This window comes from Electrona antarctica (assembly GCF_951216825.1).
Source record: "Electrona antarctica genome assembly, chromosome: 4".
NCBI classification, from domain to species: domain Eukaryota; kingdom Metazoa; phylum Chordata; class Actinopteri; order Myctophiformes; family Myctophidae; genus Electrona; species Electrona antarctica.
In genome coordinates, this window is record NC_136809.1 from 49,598,975 (window position 1) to 49,622,215 (window position 23,241).

General features: G+C 43.4%; 2 protein-coding genes and 1 long non-coding RNA gene across 4 annotated transcripts in view; 2 read left to right on the forward strand and 1 right to left on the reverse strand.

Annotated features, from left to right (window-relative positions):
* LOC306921578 overlaps nucleotides 1-23,241 on the reverse strand; it is a 566,256-nt gene that overhangs the window by 58,595 nt on the left and 484,420 nt on the right. The window lies entirely within an intron of this gene.
* On the forward strand, nucleotides 1,099-6,232 carry LOC306922467 (uncharacterized protein). Of its 2 annotated transcripts, none has more exons than XM_079500104.1 (4): nucleotides 1,099-1,733; nucleotides 2,314-2,445; nucleotides 2,930-3,042; nucleotides 4,197-6,232. In XM_079500104.1, exons 1-4 carry the CDS (start codon nucleotides 1,475-1,477, stop codon nucleotides 5,670-5,672), a joined length of 1,980 nt encoding a protein of 659 aa, XP_079356230.1. In that variant the 5' UTR covers nucleotides 1,099-1,474; the 3' UTR covers nucleotides 5,673-6,232. The 2 variants fall into 2 exon arrangements, with proteins under 2 accessions (XP_079356230.1, XP_079356229.1); XM_079500103.1 differs by having other exon boundaries at nucleotides 1,106-1,733; nucleotides 2,308-2,445.
* On the forward strand, nucleotides 14,402-18,037 carry LOC306922469 (uncharacterized protein). Its single transcript, XM_079500106.1, has 3 exons — nucleotides 14,402-14,526; nucleotides 15,011-15,123; nucleotides 16,127-18,037. Exons 2-3 carry the CDS (start codon nucleotides 15,040-15,042, stop codon nucleotides 17,600-17,602), a joined length of 1,560 nt encoding a protein of 519 aa, XP_079356232.1. The 5' UTR covers nucleotides 14,402-14,526; nucleotides 15,011-15,039; the 3' UTR covers nucleotides 17,603-18,037.

Here is a 23,241-nt window from a genome sequence, read left to right on the forward strand (position 1 = left end):
GAAAGAACTCATACACTGATACAGGATACAGGGATAAACTAGTGAAATTGGAAGTGATGGAAAAAATAAATGAGCAGACAAATTGGAACTACACCATCTGCAATTTTGGCAGAGAGATTTGGAGTATGTTAATCTATGTTTTAGTCGAGTAAAAGTAAAATATACATAGTGGAGAAGAGTACAAATTTGTCTTCGAAATGTAGTGGAGTCAAAAGTACAATATAGGCCTAATTGTCTTTGAAATGTAGTGACGTGAAGTATAAATATTCAACTCGTACCTATTTAACTAGTGTACCTATTCTGCATACTGTTAACTTAATACATCTTTCAATCAATTACTATTAAAAGCACAGATACTCCAATGTAATTCTTTTCTATGAATATTTGAATCCAGTTTGAATACCTTTATTAGACAAATTGAAAAACGGCACAATTAAGGTACAGTCAGACATCTAAGTCAAAAGCATAACACAAAAAGTCCTTTACATTGTGTTGTGTTCCTATGTATTCAATTCATCAAAAAATGAAGTCCAGTTAAATAAACAGACATAAAAACTACATATAATAGTTGTGGCTAGTCAACCAAGAACCAACACGCTAGCCTGGAGGAGAAAGATTAAGTTTCTCTGAGTATGGACGTTATCTGAGAGTTCTTATAGCCTACCTCTCTTCTTTCTACCGTATCTCTGTCCTGTGCTGCAACTTGCAACTCCTCAACAGCCGGTAGATGGCTGTACAGTCCCGTGCACTCTGAGAGACACATAACGGACCGGTTTATACTTCGTCGTCCCATGGCCGATCTACAAGCCCACAAGGCGTCGCGACCTTCATATATACTCTAAGGTCGCGACGCCTTGTGGGCTTGTAGATCGGCGCTGTTACCGCCGGTCGTACGACGAAGCCCAAATAATCAAGATCAGGCATGCGGAGCATTGTTGCCAGGCATTTCCGCGTATTATAAGCGACGTTGGGTTTGTTATTAGTGTGATTGACATTTTTATTAACAGTTTCAGTTTAGGATTTTCTGATTATTTACAATTATTATTTTCAGATAGCCTATGTACGTACATATTTAAACTAAAGCCAAGAAGGGCGAAGCAAAGGGCTCGCTTCTTTTTGGGATTGTTTTCACAGACCTCTTTGCTTATTTCTCTCACAAAACCTGGCAACACTGATTCTGAGCTATGGCGGACTGATCATCCAGAGAGAAACACAATCAAAACAATCTGGATATATTAACTTAGATTCTTGTTATTTGTATACATTTTCATGCTTTGCATGTTAAAGTTTAGATTTAAAACCATCCAGACGTGGGGTTGGTCAATACTACTTACAAATCTAACGTTACATCGTCCTTAAAAGTAAAAACAAGCGGACATTGTTTACAACTGTCAGGGGTTCCACCAGGCACACACCCACGCGGCGCACGTGTTGTCCTCCAGTCCTTGTGTCTGTCCTGAGGGTTTGAACAACAATGTCTGACAGTTCTTCGTCCTCCGCGGTGTTTCGTGCACGCGTGGAGTGCGTGCTGCAGGCGGTGATGGCGCACACAGCCACGGAGATGGTCCGGCTCTTTGAAGAAGCTCTGAGGACCACCGAGGCGCTGCAGAGCGAGCAGCGGCGGAGCAAGCAGAGCATCCTCTCTGCACACACTGCTCCTCCGACTGCTACGGAGAGCATCCTCTCTGAGTCTGCACACAGTACTACTGCTGCTGCTGCTGCTACTGAGACAGGTTTGTGAGCTGTTGTGACAGGGGGAGAATGAATGTCTAAATATAATGGAACAGTCAACCACCTTAAGGAATACAATATTATGATACAGTATGTATGATACAACTTGTTATGTGTATCCCTATCTGCACTGTTTACACCAAATGACCTCACAGTCATACAGTAGGTAGGCTATACATAGAAAGACTGTTCCTAAACAGAGCAACTTACTTTAATCCAATTACCAAGTGAATGCAAAACATTGAAATACTGCTGTCAACTTTCAAAAGTCTACACCAAGCTACAGTAACCTCTCCTATATGGATTTCTGACCGAAATTGCATTTTTTGTTTTTACATATAGATTCATAAGATAGTCTTCCCTCAAAGAAAAGTGTCAATGTAACACAGCTCTATTTACCACATTTATATTATTCCTATTTCTATTCAATGTTATCTTATCGCTCCTGTGGCACCAGACCTGTCTGTGATGGTTCACGAGGCCTTTCGTCTTGAAACACTGACCTAAGAGAAGGCTCAAGTGTGTGTGTGTGTGTGTGTGTGTGTGTACGTGCGTGTGTGCTTCTTCTAATAACAGCTTCAGACAGAAGGGCAGTGGGTGCAGAGGTTCTGCCTGCGGTGCAACAGGTTCTGAGTGGAGAAGAGGCTCTCTCTTTGTTCAGACCAGTTAAATATGATGACTCGACCGTAACAGAAAGCCCTGGTCCTTCACAAGGTTATTGTAGTTTTAATCCTTTTTATCTTATTGGCGTTCCCGCATAACTTCCGGGTATGAACCGTATGATGATGATGTCACGTGCATACCCTCTCTATACATTTTCAGTTAGTTATTACTTACTTTATTTCAATTACATTTGAATAAATTGCTGCTACTTGTCACAAAGGTTTTTATACCAAGTGTACGCAAAACATTGAAATACTGCTGTCAGCTTTCAAAAGTCTATACCTCTCCTATATGGATGTATATCTATTTCTGACAGAAAATGTTTTTTTGGGTGTTTTTTTTACATAGTTTTCATTATCCCTCAAAGAAAAATGTCAATAACAGAGCTCTATTTAACACTTTTATTTTATATTCAATATACTATATGTTATCTCTCCTATGGCACCACATCTATTAGTTATCGTGTTTTGTCTTCCTTTTTTCAGTTAAGCAAAATGCTTTTATCTTTTTTTCCCCCCATCATCACACATTGCAGCCAGAGATGTGAACTTGAGCGGTCCTTTGATGCACACCGCTGTCGTCGTTGTCGTCGGAGGACACGTGAAGACGAGCGGACGTCCACTGCGTCCATTGCGTCCACGCACTGCGGTCAGTATTTAAGTCATATCTGGCGCTTTTATCCAAAGCCATCACCCATTCACACACACTCATACACTGACGGCAGAGGAAACCATGCAAGGCACCAACCTACACATTGTGAGCAATTAGGGGTTCACTGCGTCCACGCACTGCGTCCACGCACTGCGGTCAGTATTTAAGTCATATCTGGCGCTTTTATCCAAAGCCATCACCCATTCACACACACTCATACACCGACGGCAGAGCAATTATTTGAGATAAAGATAATCGCAATTATTTGTTGCATAATCGTCAATCGTTTCAGAAATAGCAGATCTACAAGCTTACAACACCTCACTTCATGACGTGCTGTAAGCTTGTAGATCAACTATTTCTGCTATTTGGAAAGTTTTTGAGCAGTGCTAGCACCTCCCATGCACAGCTTTGTGTGTGTCTGTATGAGCACGGAATGTGCTCAGCTGATTGGCTGTATGATGATAAGAGCGCCCCTCACTTCACACAGGTGTGATTTTGTTTAAATTAAATGTGTCAGAGTGTTTTCTTTGTATATTTAAGTTATTATTAATATCTAATATCAGTCTAATATCTGTTTTCGGTCTCGACCTGAAATGTTTGGGAAGCACTGCTTAACCCACTTCACACCACTTGACCTACAGTAGATGTACGTCAATTGAAGCCTATTATTTAATGCTACCCGTAACGCCATTGGCGTAGCCCTACAGCAATTGCGCTTTTATAGTGCATTCGATCGATCAAGTCATAATGCCACTTACGTTAGCATTGGGTTGCTAGCTGTTGTTGTCATAACACTGGGTCGCGCCATCTTAGATCGTCATCACCATAAACACCCCTTCTATCTGTTTCTTTCAATCGCCTGTATCTCCTATTCCTTGTCCCAGATGGCATTTTTGGTCAAAACAAGGTTTATTCCACGGCAGGGAATAAAGCTCTAAACTGCACTCCGTTTGCTACCGAGGACCTGACCAGACACCCTTCAACTTCCTATTTTATGATCAGTACCGGAAGTCTGGAAATGTGGCTTTTCAAAATAAGAGCTAAACTGGAAAAAATGCTGACGTAAATTATATCATAATTTGTCATACGTGTGTCTAACAATAACAACACCAGAAGACATTTATGACTCTTCGCTTCATTTCTTTAAGGGATCACAAACGGTGTCTCAGTTCTCGGAGCGGGACCAGCACGAGTGCATCGTGTTCACGGGGAGTTTTGCGTTCTCCTGCACCGAATGCAACAAAGGCTTCAACAGGCAGTATATCCTTAAGAAGCACCAGCTGGCAGAGCATCCGGAGATTTTTTGCAATAAACAGAAAGTAGAAGTAAGTGAAGTGGAAGTGAAGATAGAAGAGGACTATGAGCAGGACATGTATGGACAAGACATAGTCATAGACCTTAAAAATCAGCATTCTGAGATGGACATGGGCCTTAAAAACCAGCATTCAGAGCAGGACATGGGCCTTAAGAATCATCATTCTGAGCAGGACATGGGCCTGAAAAATCTGCATTGTGAGAAGGACATGGGCCTTAAAAACCAGGTGAATGAGCAGGACATGGGCCTAAACATCCAGGTGAATAAGCAGGACATGGGCCTCAAGAGAGAGGTTATTGAGCAGGACATGGGCCTCAAGAACGAGGTTCATGAGCAGGACATGGGCCTCAAGCACCAGGATTATGGGCAGGATATTGGCCTAAATAACCAGGTTAATGAGCAGGACATTGGCCTAAATAACCAGGTTAATGAGCAGGACATGGGCCTAAACATCCAGGTGAATGAGCAGGACATGGGCCTAAACATCCAGGTGAATGAGCAGGACATGGGACTAAACATCCAGGTTCATGAGCAGGACATGGGCCTAAACATCCAGGTTCATGAGCACCTGTCCGAGGTGGACGACAGTCTGGCGAGCCTGCAGTGGCTCCAGGACTTTGTTGTCGGTGCCAACAGCGGAGGCCCCCAGCCAGGCGGAGGTCCTGGCCGGGAACCTCCGCTGTCCGGCCACCGTCACCAACCACCTCCTCCTCTCTCCGTCCCGGTGGCTTTGTCCCCTCTGGCCGGGGACATGGCTTCCGTGGGCAATCCCCCGGTCCTGCCCACACCAGTCGTGGTGATGCATGGCTACTGCCCCGGTGGGGTGGACGCCGATGAGAAGCCGACCCAGTCCTGTTCCACTCTGCTCTTCATGGCCATACAGGGCAGCGAGAGGGGAAAGCTCACACTGTCCGCTATTTACGAGTGGTTCAGAGTTAATTTCTCCTACTACCGCTGCACCGCTAGCACAACCTGGATGGACACCATCCGGCACACTCTGTCCGTGAACAAGGGCTTCATCAAGCTCCCGAAGGAGAAAGGCGAGTCGGGAAAGGGGCGCTTCTGGACGGTTGACCCGCAGCATGTCGACCACTTCCGCTGCGACGTCGACAAAGTCCAGATCGACCTCTGGTCCGGCTCGCAGCAGCTCCCCGGGCACTCTGATGAAGTCACTTGCGGGGAACGGAATTTGCCGAGCCAGGCGGTCAGTGGGCGCAAGAGGAAGCGGCCTCAAGCCTCTCCAACTAGCCTGGCCAAGGTCACTCGTCGCTCGACTCGCTCTAGCTCCCAGCTGCTTCGTGGAGACTAACAGAAAGAGCTGGAGTCGGTCAAGGAGCACTTTGACTTGGGCGCCCTCGTGAAGTGGGCCTCGAGCAAGGAGCCCAGTGCAGACAGCGGGGAGCCACTGTCTGGACTGAGCCCCACACACCCTCCTGTCCAGTACCAGCTTATGGAGCTCTGCAATGTGGATAGCTCTGCTGTGTCTGTGCCTCCTTCCCCTCCTAGCTGTGCCTTGGATTGGCTCCCACAGAGTCAGTGCACCATCCCCACACTGGATGACCTGGTGCCTGACTTTGACTGGCCAGCAGGAAAATAATTTAATATTGGGGCCCACACCACCTGAAAGGAAGCGTCGTTGCCTCTATGCATTGCACTTTCATGGGGTAGCACACCGAAGATCTCTCTATTAAAGTTCTCAAACTCTGCCCGAACCCGACCAGGCCCGACCCGACCCGACGTTTTCGGGCCGGGCCGGGCCCAAACAATTATGCTAATTAGTCGGGCCGAGCCTCGGGCTCAGTGATTTTCCGCGATTTTGTTATTTTTTCTTTCTTTTTTTAAAAGAGTGTTATTATAATAAAAATAGCAATTCTGTTATTTGTGTAATCTGATTGTGTATACATGTACTTTATGTATTTATTATGAAGAGGGCTGCGCTAGGCGATTCACTTGTGACAGGAGGAGGACTGGAGACGGGGGTCGCATCGCACTGGCATTTCAGACTCAGAGGCCTCTTACACACAATCACACATGTCAAACCACATGACTTCCATTGGAAAAGCATTGAGACTGAGGCGGCCATGAAACACAGACAGAACAGATCATGTCCGTCCGGCATGTGTGTAGGCAGTACAGTAGAGAGAACAGTGAACGGTGTGAGACTTGCTTGCTTGCCTTGCTACCGCTGGTTTCCCTCTGGTTTGCTACTAACCACCAGTTAACTTGCCAAGTTGCCATATGCTTAAATATTTTATAAAATCAATCGGATTATCACAGCTGAAGAAGCGTCAGGTTTTCGTCATGTTGCACTGAGTCTCGTTAACCCAGCTGGCTGCGATGAATACAACCTAATTATTAATCAACCTCACCAAACGATCCATGGTGATATATAACTACACGCTACACGTAAAGCAACTTCACTTCAGAGGAAACTTAAGGGAGGGAGCTGCAGCTGCTATTCGTGTTTACTCACCAGTCAGTCACCACCACCACTGTATGGAATCCATTAGAATGATTGGAAATGGAAGTTATGGAACATTAATAGCCTATTCTAACGTGAGTTACATACATCCTTTATTTCGATAAATCCGTTGATCTCCGTTCTCACTTTCACACTGAAACACGGCGCCGCTGCGCCGCAACGCTGATCTACAAGCTCACAACGCGTCGCGCTGCTTTTTCTTTCTCTCTTTTTTTTTCTGTCGGGCTTTTTTCGGGCTTCGGGCTTAACATTACGGTAATTTTTAGGGTCGGGCCGAGCCTCGGTCGACCCAGTTAGGGTAGGGCCGGGCCGGGCCATAATTTTTGGGCCCGTTGAGAACTTTACTCTCTATACCACATTCGTACAGTTTATCAGAATGCATTTCCGGGCTGAAAGTAGAATAAGTTTGAATTGTAAGGGTGTCAAATTAATTTCTTTTGACGGGAGTCCCAGTAAGAAAGCTCCCGGATCCTTCTTTATTTTCACCTTCAAAATGTTGCTTAACTCGTGTGCCACTTGACCGACCCCAGAACCTGGATATACACTAAGGCCCTTTCCCAATTCCCCCCTTCTCCATGGCCCTTAGCCCTTCCCCTTGCTGATGCGCGTTCACGTGAGGAGGAGGAAGGGTTTTCTCAATTCTCTTTGGAGCGAGGGGTAGGGCCGAGGGGTAGGGTTAGGATCCCCTTCAAACCAAGGGACTTCGCGACCAGACTTAAAACGAAGGGACATTGATTGATTGATTGATTGAAAATGTATTAACAGTTTGCAGAATTACAGTACATTTCAAGCACAAACTCAATACAAAGGCTGTTAACTGTGAGTGGACGACCCAATTAAGCATTACACTTGTTTCCAATAGGGTCCACCATGTTCAATTCATCAAAAACATTTAGAGACGTACAAATAGACACTTCTATATAGACAAAGGACAGAACAGGAATTCATCATAAAGGAGGTAAAAAGGGAAAAGAAACATATACAGTGAGGGGAAAAAAGGGGTGGGCGGTGGGGGGGATTCACGTTCAGCTCCGTTCATTTGTTTGTTTTCCTTGGAGGAGCTGCGTTGGGTCCCCAAGTCGGCTCCGTGGCCGTACCTTGAGTTGGCTGTGTGGCTGTGTGGCCGTGACCGTCACAGAGGGCGGAAGGCGGACGAGGTAAGACGCCTTTTTCGTCCTTTATTATGGAAGAATATGATAATAAGTAATAACCAATATTATTTGAATGTGTTAACAATCTGCATCGCCAAAAATATCGCAATCTCTAGCAAAGGTTAACGTTACCTCACTTGAACTAACGATATGCTATGGCGTTGCATTCATACAACGTTACGGTAACGTTAACCATTCATTTGGCATCGGCGCTTTTTTATTTTTATTTACCGCCGGTGCCCCGGTGGAACAACTCGGATGCAAGCTAGTTTAACTAGCAGGCATCAGTCCGACCCCCCCAGTCCCCGATATGTCAACATTCTGCAGTTTTGGAGCTCTTAAAAGCCGTGAAATAGCCTACTGTACCTACACAACGCTGTCGCTGCATAACGTTGGCTACTCGCTGCAGTGATAGCTGGTATGGTTTTATCATGACCAATGTTATGTTAATCCCAACAAGTTGCAAAAGTTGTTTTTTTACCCAGGCAAACCAGCTATGGAACAGACTGCAAGCTGCTGTACAGCCTGTACAGGATGGAGATGAATCACGATGGCATTTGTCCTAAATGTTGTTGAATTTGAAACATTGTCATTCATATCATATCATTCATATGTAGCATACCACGACTTGTCATAGGACATGATAGAAAATGACTGTTCTTAATGATATTAAAAACAATGAACACAGTGACCACAGCCCCTTCTTTCTATACTGTAAATTGTTTTTCTTTTTTTAATGCTGTATATGATATAACTGTACCCATTCTATACAAACTGTTAATACAATAATCAATGAATCAGGTACAACTGTTGAGCAGGTGTCAGAATGAGCTATATCTAGCTGAATTACATTCTGGTGGGCTACCAAGATGAGACAAAATTACAATATATTTATTTCATCATAACCACAGCAATGTTTACGTTCCATCTCTTCTCCCAAAATAGCTGATCTACAGCTTATAGAAAGTTGTTTGCAAAGTGGGCTAAGCTAGCTAAATGATAGTTTGGAACCAAATGGACCCATAAGGGTCCATTTGTACACTCAGTTAATTAACATTGATTTTACAATATAAATTGGGGGTCCCAGAGACAGAAATGCCATCAAATGGGGGTCCATGGACTAATGCATGTCACACTGGCGGTCCGTGACACTGCTAGATTCGTAAAAATCTATGGGGTCCCTTTTAACTGAGTCAATGGCCTCTTGCCAGTCATCTTCAATATACTCATTGTTAAAATCTCTCCCATTTACGGAGGAATGGTATCTCCTGGGAGTAGAGTGAGTAAAACGTTGAAATGAAATGTGATACCTTACTAGAGTTGCATAAGAAATTCTCTGTTTTACTGTAAAGGGAGCCCAGTGGCAGCTGTAGTGAGTTAATGAAATGTCGCATTTGCAAGAAACCAAAAAAATGTTCTCTTGGGAGGTTAGGTTTTTTTGTGTTTTATAATGTATTTATTCACAGTGGAAACATTCTAACATCTCAATTGTTAAACATGAAATGTCCAGTGCACTTTAGTTTGATTTTTTTTCTCCCCCTTTGAGCTGCCCAACAGACAAAAAACAAACGCATGCAAGTATACTGAGCAGTGTGCTGAGGTTGGGGAAAAGACGCAATTGGAAACGAGAATAATAGATATTATAAAAAGATGGGGTGATGGACTCAATGCATATCCGTTCAACTAATGTCAAGTAATGACATTTACTACTAACCTGTGTAGGTATAGATGCAAAATAATCCATGTGGGGTTGCCAGATTTTCAAAAAGACCTGTCTATTAATGTTGTAATGAATTTAATGTTTAATCTAGAGGAGTAAAGAAGGCTTCCTATGTATTGTCATACATTTCTTAGCGTTGTCAATAAAATATGAGAAATTGCATCTGGGCCAGTCTTTGCATGTTTTATTTATTTATGCTGCTTTTTTTTAGTTAAGTACTGTACATGGGTCTGACAATATTCCTGCCTTCCAAACTTTTTTTTTTAAATGATATGTTTGTATATTAAAGGTTAAAACAAGTTAAATTGCTCAATATTAATAATAATCATTGCTATAGCGTTTTTCTTTTTTTAACTAATGGGGTATCGTTTCTCCACACTAAAACAGAACATACATTTTCAGGTCAGGATATCAATTTCATACAGGATACATGGATAAACTAGTGAAATTGGAAGTGATGGAAAAAAGAAATGAGCAGACAACTATATATACCATCTGCAATTTTGGCAGAGATTTGGAGTATGTTAATCTATGTTTTAGTCGAGTAAAGGTAAAATATACATGTTATGTGGTGGAGACGAGTACACATTTGTCTTCGAAATGTAGTGGAGTCAAAAGTACAATATAGGCCTAATTGTCTTTGAAATGTAGTGACGTGAAGTATAAATATTCAACTCGTACCTATTTAACTAGTGTACCTATTCTGCATACTGTTAACTTAATACGTCTTTCAATCAATTACTATTAAAAGCACAGATACTCCAATGTAATTATTTTCTATGAATATTTGAATCCAGTTTGAATACCTTTATTAGACAAATTGAAAAACGGCACAATTAAGGCACAGTCAGACATCTAAGTCTAAAAGCATAACACAAAAAGTCATTTACATTGTGTTGTGTTCCTATGTACTCAATTCATCAACAAAATGAAGTCCAGTTAAATAAACAGACATAAAAACTACATAGTGGGCTGTGGCTAGTCAACCAAGAACCAACACGCTAGCCTGGAGGAGAAGGGAGACATTTCATCAAGTTTCTCAGTGAGTATGGACGTTATCTGAGAGTTCTACCTCTCTTCTTTCTTACCGTATCTCTGTCCTGTGCTGCAACTTGCAACTCCTCAACACGCCGGTAGATGGCTGTACAGTCCCGTGCACTCTGAGAGACACATAACGGACCGGTTTATACTTCGTCGTCCCATGGCCGATCTACAAGCCCACAAGGCGTCGCGACCTTCATATATACTCTAAGGTCGCGACGCCTTGTGGGCTTGTAAATCGGCGCTGTTACCGCCGGTCCTGCGCCGGTCGTACGACGAAGCCCAAATAATCAAGATCAGGCATGCGGAGCAGTGTTGCCAGGTATTTCCGCGTATTATAAGCGACGTTGGGTTTGTTATTAGTGTGATTGACATTTTTATTAACAGTTTCAGTTTAGGATTTTCTGATTATTTACAATTATTATTTTCAGATAGCCTATGTACGTACACATTTAAACTAAAGCCAAGAAGGGCAAAGCAAAGGGCTCGCTTCTTTTTGGGATTGTTTTCACAGACCTCGTTGCTTATTTCTCTCACAAAACCTGGCAACACTGATTCTGAGCTATGGCGGACTGATCATCCAGAGAGAAACACAATCAAAACAATCTGGATATATTAACTTAGATTCTTGTTATTTGTATACATTTTCATGCTTTGCATGTTAAAGTTTAGATTTAAAACCATCCAGACGTGGGGTTGGTCAATACTACTTACAAATCTAACGTTACATCGTCCTTAAAAGTAAAAACAAGCGGACATTGTTTACAACTGTCAGGGGTTCCACCAGGCACACACCCACGCGGCGCACGTGTTGTCCTCCAGTCCTTGTGTCTGTCCTGAGGGTTTGAACAACAATGTCTGACAGTTCTTCGTCCTCCGCGGTGTTTCGTGCACGCGTGGAGTGCGTGCTGCAGGCGGTGATGGCGCACACAGCCACGGAGATGGTCCGGCTCTTTGAAGAAGCTCTGAGGACCACCGGTCACCAGAGATTTCGACCCAGGACTATTCGACCAACCGCAAATTCGAGTCCGTTCGACCCGTTTTTACCGGGTCGAATTATCTTTACTTTACTTTACTTTATTTGTTTATTTAGACAGGACAGAGCATATTAATGAACGTCACATGAACGTAAATACACCGGGATTAGCAAAGATGCTTATTTTCATCCGCAGTCCTCACACGGTCATATGCTGTGTACATATTCACCTTGTAAACAAAATGTAAGTAAGATGAAATATGCAATATAAATGAAATCCCAATTATAATATTCGCATCTCATATATGATGCCTAATTCTCCATATTCAAGATTTAAGATGGGGAACATATACAGTTGGAGGGGGGTACAGCATTGTGTAAACAGAGCTATGTTACATTGTGTCGTTCTATATGGGAGAATAAAATGAGTGCAAGAATAATTGTCAGACAACACAGAGCTGCTGCTAATGTGTAGACTGAACGTCACTTTATGACTGAATGACAAAATATAGTGTATTCAAATCACAGCATACAATCAATAAAGGCATTACCATTATAGCTATAACTTTTCTTATATATCATACTTTTATACTTCATGTGATTATTCACAAAACCCCACTAGCAAAAAACGTCATACTCTGCTATGGGGATGAGGATGGTGGCTGCTAGCCTTAGGAATGTGATCGTTGATCACCTCCATTAGCCTCCATTAGCCTCCATTAGCTTTGTAATTGTTTGGTAAATAAAAACACCAACACAATAATTGTTTGGTAAATCAATGTACATATTATTATTATTATGTCTCTGTCTCTCTCTCTCTCTCTCTATGTCTCTCTCTGTCTCTCTCTCTCGCGGTCCGGGTCGAAAAGTCAGGTCCAAGCGGGTCGAGAGCGGGTCGAATGGTCCGGGTCGAATAGTCCTGGGTCGAAATCTCTGGTGACCGGACCACCGAGGCGCTGCAGAGCGAGCAGCGGCGGAGCAAGCAGAGCATCCTCTCTGCACACACTGCTCCTCCGACTGCTACGGAGAGCATCCTCTCTGAGTCTGCACACAGTACTACTGCTGCTGCTGCTGCTACTGAGACAGGTTTGTGAGCTGTTGTGACAGGGGGAGAATGAATGTCTAAATATAATGGAACAGTCAACCACCTTAAGGAATACAATATTATTGATTGATTGATTGATTGAAGAATTTATTAACAGTTTGCAGAATTACAGTACATTTCAAGCACAAACTCAATACAAAGGCTGTTAACTGTGAGTGGACGACCCAATTAAGCATTACACTTGTTTCCAATAGGGTCCACCATGTTCAAATCATCAAAACATTTAGAGACGTACAAATAGACACTTCTATAGACAGAACAGGAATTCATCATAAAGGAGGTAAAAAGGGAAAAGAAATATATACAGTGAGGGGAAAAAGGGGGGGGGGCGGTGGGGGGGGATTCAGATTTTACGGGGGCCAGTTTCGAATTGCAGCCATCCGTAGGTGCCCTTTGAGAGCGGTTTTGAAGGAGTCAAGGGATTCGCATGTCTTAATGACAGTTGGTAGGGTGTTCCACATTTTGGTGGCATAGGAGCGAAAAGAATTTAGTCCCTTGTTTGTGCCGAATCTGTTGCACTCCCTCTGGTGTTGTGGGTGTGGACTTCGTTAACATTAAGGAAGTATCTAGACAGGTACATGGGTATCTTGGTGGTGTATCGAATCTTGTGGACCAGACCCATTGCAAGATGCTGTACTCTGTCGTCGACCCTAAGCCATTCCAGCCTGTCGAAGTGGGCAGGGGTGAGGTGGGTTCGGGGGGCTAGATCAAGTAGGAGCCTGACCAGTTTGTTTTGGGAAGTCTGGAGCCTGGTTTTAAGGTCCTTTGAGGTGCTGTGGTACCAGGAGGTGCATGCATAGTCAAAGAAACCCTGTACAAGGGCTCCTGTTAAGGTCTTCAAGGTGTTTTTGTTGACCAGTGAGGAGATCCTGTAGAGGAATCTTGTTCTATGGTTGACTTTTTTGATTACGTTGGTGGCCATTTTATCACCGGAAAGATTATTATGAACCTGTCTCAGTATTATGATACAGTATGTATGATACAACTTGTTATGTGTATCCCTATCTGCACTGTTTACACCAAATGACCTCACAGTCATACAGTAGGTAGGCTATACATAGAAAGACTGTTCCTAAACAGAGCAACTTACTTTAATCCAATTACCAAGTGAATGCAAAACATTGAAATACTGCTGTCAACTTTCAAAAGTCTACACCAAGCTACAGTAACCTCTCCTATATGGATTTCTGACCGAAATTGCATTTTTTGTTTTTACATATAGATTCATAAGATAGTCTTCCCTCAAAGAAAAGTGTCAATGTAACACAGCTCTATTTACCACATTTATATTATTCCTATTTCTATTCAATGTTATCTTATCGCTCCTGTGGCACCAGACCTGTCTGTGATGGTTCACGAGGCCTTTCGTCTTGAAACACTGACCTAAGAGAAGGCTCAAGTGTGTGTGTGTGTGTGTGTGTGTGTGTGTGTGTGTGTGTGTGTGTGTGTGTGTGTGTGTGTGTGTGTGTGTGTGTGTGTGTGTGTGTGTGTGTGTGTGTGTGTGTGTGTGTGTGTGTGTGTGTGTGTGTGTGTGCGTCTTCTAATAACAGCTTCAGACAGAAGGGCAGTGGGTGCAGAGGTTCTGCCTGCGGTGCAACAGGTTCTGAGTGGAGAAGAGGCTCTCTCTTTGTTCAGACCAGTTAAATATGATGACTCGACCGTAACAGAAAGCCCTGGTCCTTCACAAGGTTATTGTAGTTTTAATCCTTTTTATCTTATTGGCGTTCCCGCATAACTTCCGGGTATGAACCGTATGATGATGATGTCACGTGCATACCCTCTCTATACATTTTCAGTTAGTTATTACTTACTTTATTTCAATTACATTTGAATAAATTGCTGCTACTTGTCACAAAGGTTTTTATACCAAGTGAACGCAAAACATTGAAATACTGCTGTCAGCTTTCAAAAGTGTATACCTCTCCTATATGGATGTATATCTATTTCTGACAGAAAATGTTTTTTTGGGTGTTTTTTTTACATAGTTTTCATAATCCCTCAAAGAAAAATGTCAATAACAGAGCTCTATTTAACACTTTTATTTTATCTTCAATATACTATATGTTATCTCTCCTATGGCACCACATCTATTAGTTATCGTGTTTTGTCTTCCTTTTTTCAGTTAATCAAAATGCTTTTATCTTTTTTCCCCCCCATCATCACACATTGCAGCCAGAGATGTGAACTTGAGCGGTCCTTTGATGCACACCGCTGTCGTCGTTGTCGTCGGAGGTCACGTGAAGACGAGCGGACGTCCACTGCGTCCATTGCGTCCACGCACTGCGGTCAGTATTTAAGTCATATCTGGCGCTTTTATCCAAAGCCATCACCCATTCACACACACTCATACACCGACGGCAGAGCAATTATTTGAGATAAAGATAATCGCAATTATTTGTTGCATAATCGTCAATCGTTTCAGAAATAGCAGATCTACAAGCTTACAACACCTCACTTCATGACGTGCTGTAAGCTTGTAGATCAACTATTTCTGCTATTTGGAAAGTTTTTGAGCGGTGCTAGCACCTCCCATGCACAGCTTTGTGTGTGTCTGTATGAGCACGGAATGTGCTCAGCTGATTGGCTGAGCACAGAATGTGATGTATGATGATAAGAGCGCCCCTCACTTCACACAGGTGTGATTTTGTTTAAATTAAATGTGTCAGAGTGTTTTCTTTGTATATTTAAGTTATTATTAATATCTAATATCAGTCTAATATCTGTTTTCGGTCTCGACCTGAAATGTTTGGGAAGCACTGCTTAACCCACTTCACACCACTTGACCTACAGTAGATGTACGTCAATTGAAGCCTATTATTTAATGCTACCCTTAACGCCATTGGCGTAGCCCTACAGCAATTGCGCTTTTATAGTGCATTCGATCGATCAAGTCATAATGCCACTTACGTTAGCATTGGGTTGCTAGCTGTTGTTGTCATAACACTGATCTTAGATCGTCATCACCATAAACACCCCTTCTATCTGTTTCTTTCAATCGCCTGTATCTCCTATTCCTTGTCCCAGATGGCATTTTTGGTCAAAACAAGGTTTATTCCACGGCAGGGAATAAAGCTCTAAACTGCACTCCGTTTGCTACCGAGGACCTGACCAGGCACCCTTCAACTTCCTATTTTATGATCAGTACCGGAAGTCTGGAAATGTGGCTTTTCAAAATAAGAGCTAAACTGGGAAAAATGCTGACGTGAATTATATCATAATTTGTCATACGTGTGTCTAACAATAACAACACCAGAAGACATTTATGACTCTTCGCTTCATTTCTTTAAGGGATCACAAACGGTGTCTCAGTTCTCGGAGCGGGACCAGCACGAGTGCATCGTGTTCACGGGGAGTTTTGCGTTCTCCTGCACCGAATGCAACAAAGGCTTCAACAGGCAGTATATCCTTAAGAAGCACCAGCTGGCAGAGCATCCGGAGATTTTTTGCAATAAACAGAAAGTAGAAGTAAGTGAAGTGGAAGTGAAGATAGAAGAGGACTATGAGCAGGACATGTATGGACAAGACATAGTCATAGACCTTAAAAATCAGCATTCTGAGATGGACATGGGCCTTAAAAACCAGCATTCAGAGCAGGACATGGGCCTTAAGAATCATCATTCTGAGCAGGACATGGGCCTGAAAAATCTGCATTGTGAGAAGGACATGGGCCTTAAAAACCAGGTGAATGAGCAGGACATGGGCCTAAACATCCAGGTGAATAAGCAGGACATGGGCCTCAAGAGAGAGGTTATTGAGCAGGACATGGGCCTCAAGAACGAGGTTCATGAGCAGGACATGAGCCTCAAGCACCAGGATTATGGGCAGGATATTGGCCTAAATAACCAGGTTAATGAGCAGGACATTGGCCTAAATAACCAGGTTAATGAGCAGGACATGGGCCTAAACATCCAGGTGAATGAGCAGGACATGGGCCTAAACATCCAGGTGAATGAGCAGGACATGGGACTAAACATCCAGGTTCATGAGCAGGACATGGGCCTAAACATCCAGGTTCATGAGCACCTGTCCGAGGTGGACGACAGTCTGGCGAGCCTGCAGTGGCTCCAGGACTTTGTTGTCGGTGCCAACAGCGGAGGCCCCCAGCCAGGCGGAGGTCCTGGCCGGGAACCTCCGCTGTCCGGCCACCGTCACCAACCACCTCCTCCTCTCTCCGTCCCGGTGGCTTTGTCCCCTCTGGCCGGGGACATGGCTTCCGTGGGCAATCCCCCGGTCCTGCCCACACCAGTCGTGGTGATGCATGGCTACTGCCCCGGTGGGGTGGACGCCGATGAGAAGCCGACCCAGTCCTGTTCCACTCTGCTCTTCATGGCCATACAGGGCAGCGAGAGGGGAAAGCTCACACTGTCCGCTATTTACGAGTGGTTCAGAGTTAATTTCTCCTACTACCGCTGCACCGCTAGCACAACCTGGATGGACACCATCCGGCACACTCTGTCCGTGAACAAGGGCTTCATCAAGCTCCCGAAGGAGAAAGGCGAGTCGGGAAAGGGGCGCTTCTGGGCGGTTGACCCGCAGCATGTCGACCACTTCCGCTGCGACGTCGACAAAGTCCAGATCGACCTCTGGTCCGGCTCGCAGCAGCTCCCCGGGCACTCTGATGAAGTCACTTGCGCGGAACGGAATTTGCCGAGCCAGGCGGTCAGTGGGCGCAAGAGGAAGCGGCCTCAAGCCTCTCCAACTAGCCTGGCCAAGGTCACTCGTCGCTCGACTCGCTCTAGCTCCCAGCTGCTTCGTGGAGACTAACAGAAAGAGCTGGAGTCGGTCAAGGAGCACTTTGACTTGGGCGCCCTCGTGAAGTGGGCCTCGAGCAAGGAGCCCAGTGCAGACAGCGGGGAGCCACTGTCTGGACTGAGCCCCACACACCCTCCTGTCCAGTACCAGCTTATGGAGCTCTGCAATGTGGATAGCTCTGCTGTGTCTGTGCCTCCTTCCCCTCCTAGCTGTGCCTTGGATTGGCTCCCACAGAGTCAGTGCACCATCCCCACACTGGATGACCTGGTGCCTGACTTTGACTGGCCAGCAGGAAAATAATTTAATATTGGGGCCCACACCACCTGAAAGGAAGCGTCGTTGCCTCTATGCATTGCACTTTCATGGGGTAGCACACCGAAGATCTCTCTATTAAAGTTCTCAAACTCTGCCCGAACCCGACCAGGCCCGGCCCGACCCGACGTTTTCGGGCCGGGCCGGGCCCAAACAATTATGCTAATTAGTCGGGCCGAGCCTCGGGCTCAGTGATTTTCCGCGATTTTGTTATTTTTTCTTTCTTTTTTTAAAAGAGTGTTATTATAATAAAAATAGCAATTCTGTTATTTGTGTAATCTGATTGTGTATACATGTACTTTATGTATTTATTATGAAGAGGGCTGCGCTAGGCGATTCACTTGTGACAGGAGGAGGACTGGAGACGGGGGTCGCATCGCACTGGCATTTCAGACTCAGAGGCCTCTTACACACAATCACACATGTCAAACCACATGACTTCCATTGGAAAAGCATTGAGCCTGAGGCGGCCATGAAACACAGACAGAACAGATCATGTCCGTCCGGCATGTGTGTAGGCAGTACAGTAGAGAGAACAGTGAACGGTGTGAGACTTGCTTGCTTGCCTTGCTACCGCTGGTTTCCCTCTGGTTTGCTACTAACCACCAGTTAACTTGCCAAGTTGCCATATGCTTAAATATTTTATAAAATCAATCGGATTATCACAGCTGAAGAAGCGTCAGGTTTTCGTCATGTTGCACTGAGTCTCGTTAACCCAGCTGGCTGCGATGAATACAACCTAATTATTAATCAACCTCACCAAATGATCCATGGTGATATATAACTACACGCTACACGTAAAGCAACTTCACTTCAGAGGAAACTTAAGGGAGGGAGCTGCAGCTGCTATTCGTGTTTACTCACCAGTCAGTCACCACCACCACTGTATGGAATCCATTAGAATGATTGGAAATGGAAGTTATGGAACATTAATAGCCTATTCTAACGTGAGTTACATACATCCTTTATTTCGATAAATCCGTTGATCTCCGTTCTCACTTTCACACTGAAACACGGCGCCGCTGCGCCGCAACGCTGATCTACAAGCTCACAACGCGTCGCGCTGCTTTTTTTTTCTCTCTTTTTTTTTCTGTCGGGCTTTTTTCGGGCTTCGGGCTTAACATTACGGTAATTTTTAGGGTCGGGCCGAGCCTCGGGTCGACCCAGTTAGGGTAGGGCCGGGCCGGGCCATAATTTTTGGGCCCGTTGAGAACTTTACTCTCTATACCACATTTGTACAGTTTATCAGAATGCATTTCCGGGCTGAAAGTAGAATAAGTTTGAATTGTAAGGGTGTCAAATTAATTTCTTTTGACGGGAGTCCCAGTAAGAAAGCTCCCGGATCCTTCTTTATTTTCACCTTAAAAATGTTGCTTAACTCGTGTGCCACTTGACCGACCCCAGAACCTGGATATACACTAAGGCCCTTTCCCAATTCCCCCCTTCTCCATGGCCCTTAGCCCTTCCCCTTGCTGATGCGCGTTCACGTGAGGAGGAGGAAGGGTTTTCTCAATTCTCTTTGGAGCGAGGGGTAGGGCCGAGGGGTAGGGTTAGGATCCCCTTCAAACCAAGGGACTTCGCGACCAGACTTAAAACGAAGGGACATTGATTGATTGATTGATTGATTGAAAATGTATTAACAGTTTGCAGAATTACAGTACATTTCAAGCACAAACTCAATACAAAGGCTGTTAACTGTGAGTGGACGACCCAATTAAGCATTACACTTGTTTCCAAGGGTCCACCATGTTCAATTCATCAAAAACATTTAGAGACGTACAAATAGACACTTCTATATAGACAAAGGACAGAACAGGAATTCATCATAAAGGAGGTAAAAAGGGAAAAGAAACATACAGTGAGGGAAAAAAAGGGGTGGGCGGTGGGGGGGATTCACGTTCAGCTCCGTTCATTTGTTTGTTTTCCTTGGAGGAGCTGCGTTGGGTCCCCAAGTCGGCTCCGTGGCCGTACCTTGAGTTGGCTGTGTGGCTGTGACCGTCACAGAGGGCGGAAGGCGGACGAGGTAAGACGCCTTTTTAGTTTTTCGTCCTTTATTATGGAAGAATATGATAATAACCAATATTATTTGAATGTGTTAACAATCTGCATCGCCAAAAATATCGCAATCTCTAGCAAAGGTTAACGTTACCTCACTTGAACTAACGATATGCTACGGCGTTGCATTCATACAACGTTACGGTAACGTTAACCATTCATTTGGCATCGGCGCTTTTTTATTTTTATTTACCGCCGGTGCCCCGGTGGAACAACTCGGATGCAAGCTAGTTTAACTAGCAGGCATCAGTCCGACCCCCCCCAGTCCCCGATATGTCAACATTCTGCAGTTTTGGAGCTCTTAAAAGCCGTGAAATAGCCTACTGTACCTACACAACGATGTCGCTGCATAACGTTGGCTACTCGCTGCAGTGATAGCTGGTATGGTTTTATCATGACCAATGTTATGTTAATCCCAACAAGTTGCAAAAGTTACATAACTAATTAGCAATGGTGTTGTTTTTTTACCCAGGCAAACCAGCTATGGAACAGACTGCAAGCTGCTGTACAGCCTGTACATTGGATGGAGATGAATCACGATGGCATTTGTCCTAAATGTTGTTGAATTTGAAACATTGTCATTCATATCATATCATTCATATGTAGCATACCACGACTTGTCATAGGACATGATAGAAAATGACTGTTCTTAATGATATTAAAAACAATGAACACAGTGACCACAGCCCCTTCTTTCTATACTGTAAATTGTTTTTCCTTTTTTTAACGCTGTATATGATATAACTGTACCCATTCTATACAAACTGTTAATACAATAATCAATGAATCAGGTACAACTGTTGAGCAGGTGTCAGAATGAGCTATATCTAGCTGAATTACATTCTGGTGGGCTACCAAGATGAGACAAAATTACAATATATGTATTTCATCATAACCACAGCAATGTTTACGTTCCATCTCTTCTCCCAAAATAGCTGATCTACAGCTTATAGAAAGTTGTTTCCAAAGTGGGCTAAGCTAGCTAAATGATAGTTTGGAACCAAATGGACCCATAAGGGTCCATTTGTACACTCAGTTAATTAACATTGAATTTACAATATAAATTGGGGGTCCCAGAGACAGAAATGCCATCAAATGGGGGTCCATGGACTAATGCATGTCACACTGGCGGTCCGTGACACTGCTAGATTCGTAAAAATCTATGGGGTCCCTTTTAACTGAGTCAATGGCCTCTTGCCAGTCATCTTCAATATACTCATTGTTAAAATCTCTCCCATTTACGGAGGGATGGTATCTCCTGGGAGTCCAGTGAGTAAAACGTTGAAATGAAATGTGATACCTTACTACAGTTGCATAAGAAATGCTCTGTTTTACTGTAAAGGGAGCCCAGTGGCAGCTGTAGTGAGTTAATGAAATGTCGCATTTGCAAGAAACCAAAAAAATGTTCTCTTGGGAGGTTAGGTTTTTTTGTGTTTTATAATGTATTTATTCACAGTGGAAACATTCTAACATCTCAATTGTTAAACATGAAATGTCCAGTGCACTTTAGTTTGATTTTTTTTCTCCCCCTTTGAGCTGCCCAACAGACAAAAAACAAACGCATGCAAGTATACTGAGCAGTGTGCTGAGGTTGGGGAAAAGACGCAATTGGAAACGAGAATAATAGATATTATAAAAATATGGGGTGATGGACTCAATGCATATCCGTTCAACTAATGTCAAGTAATGACATTTACTACTAACCTGTGTAGGTATAGATGCAAAATAATCCATGTGGGGTTGCCAGATTTTCAAAAAGACCTGTCTATTAATGTTGTAATGAATTTAATGTTTAATCTAGAGGGGTGTATTCATTTAACAAATATGTAATGGTAGGATGGAAAGAAGGCTTCCTATGTATTGTCATACATTTCTTAGCGTTGTCAATAAAATATGAGAAATTGCATCTGGGCCAGTCTTTGCATGTTTTATTTATTTATGCTGCTTTTTTTTAGTTAAGTACTGTACATGGGTCTGACAATATTCCTGCCTTCCAAACTTTTTTTTTAAATGATATGTTTGTATATTAAAGGTTAAAACAAGTGTTAAATTGCTCAATATTAATAATCATTGCTATAGCGTTTTTCTTTTTTTAACTAATGGGGTATCGTTTCTCCACACTAAAACAGAACATACATTTTCAGGTCAGGATATCAATTTCATACAGGATACATGGATAAACTAGTGAAATTGGAAGTGATGGAAAAAAGAAATGAGCAGACAACTATATATACCATCTGCAATTTTGGCAGAGATTTGGAGTATGTTAATCTATGTTTTAGTCGAGTAAAAGTAAAATATACATGTTATGAAATTTGTCTTCGAAATGTAGTGGAGTCAAAAGTACAATATAGGCCTAATTGTCTTTGAAATGTAGTGACGTGAAGTATAAATATTCAACTCGTACCTATTTAACTAGTGTACCTATTCTGCATACTGTTAACTTAATACGTCTTTCAATCAATTACTATTAAAAGCACAGATACTCCAATGTAATTATTTTCTATGAATATTTGAATCCAGTTTGAATACCTTTATTAGACAAATTGAAAAACGGCACAATTAAGGCACAGTCAGACATCTAAGTCTAAAAGCATAACACAAAAAGTCATTTACATTGTGTTGTGTTCCTATGTACTCAATTCATCAACAAAATGAAGTCCAGTTAAATAAACAGACATAAAAACTACATAGTGGGCTGTGGCTAGTCAACCAAGAACCAACACGCTAGCCTGGAGGAGAAGGGAGACATGTCATCAAGTTTCTCAGTGAGTATGGACGTTATCTGAGAGTTCTACCTCTCTTCTTTCTTACCGTATCTCTGTCCTGTGCTGCAACTTGCAACTCCTCAACACGCCGGTAGATGGCTGTACAGTCCCGTGCACTCTGAGAGACACATAACGGACCGGTTTATACTTCGTCGTCCCATGGCCGATCTACAAGCCCACAAGGCGTCGCGACCTTCATATATACTCTAAGGTCGCGACGCCTTGTGGGCTTGTACATCGGCGCTGTTACCGCCGGTCGTACGACGAAGCCCAAATAATCAAGATCAGGCATGCGGAGCAGTGTTGCCAGGCATTTCCGCGTATTATAAGCGACGTTGGGTTTGTTATTAGTGTGATTGACATTTTTATTAACAGTTTCAGTTTAGGATTTTCTGATTATAATTATTATTTTCAGATAGCCTATGTACGTACACATTTAAACTAAAGCCAAGAAGGGCAAAGCAAAGGGCTCGCTTCTTTTTGGGATTGTTTTCACAGACATCGTTGCTTATTTCT

Coding starts and splice junctions, on each gene's coding strand:
- LOC306922467 (XM_079500103.1), top strand. CDS start 1,475: ATGTCTGACAGTTCTTCGTCCTCCGCGGTGTTTCGTGCACGCGTGGAG. Junction 1,734..2,307: donor TGCTGCTGCTACTGAGACAG/GTTTGTGAGCTG, acceptor TTCTAATAACAG/CTTCAGACAGAAGGGCAGTG. Junction 2,446..2,929: donor AAGCCCTGGTCCTTCACAAG/GTTATTGTAGTT, acceptor CACACATTGCAG/CCAGAGATGTGAACTTGAGC.
- LOC306922469 (XM_079500106.1), top strand. CDS start 15,040: ATGCACACCGCTGTCGTCGTTGTCGTCGGAGGTCACGTGAAGACGAGC. Junction 15,124..16,126: donor CATTGCGTCCACGCACTGCG/GTCAGTATTTAA, acceptor CATTTCTTTAAG/GGATCACAAACGGTGTCTCA.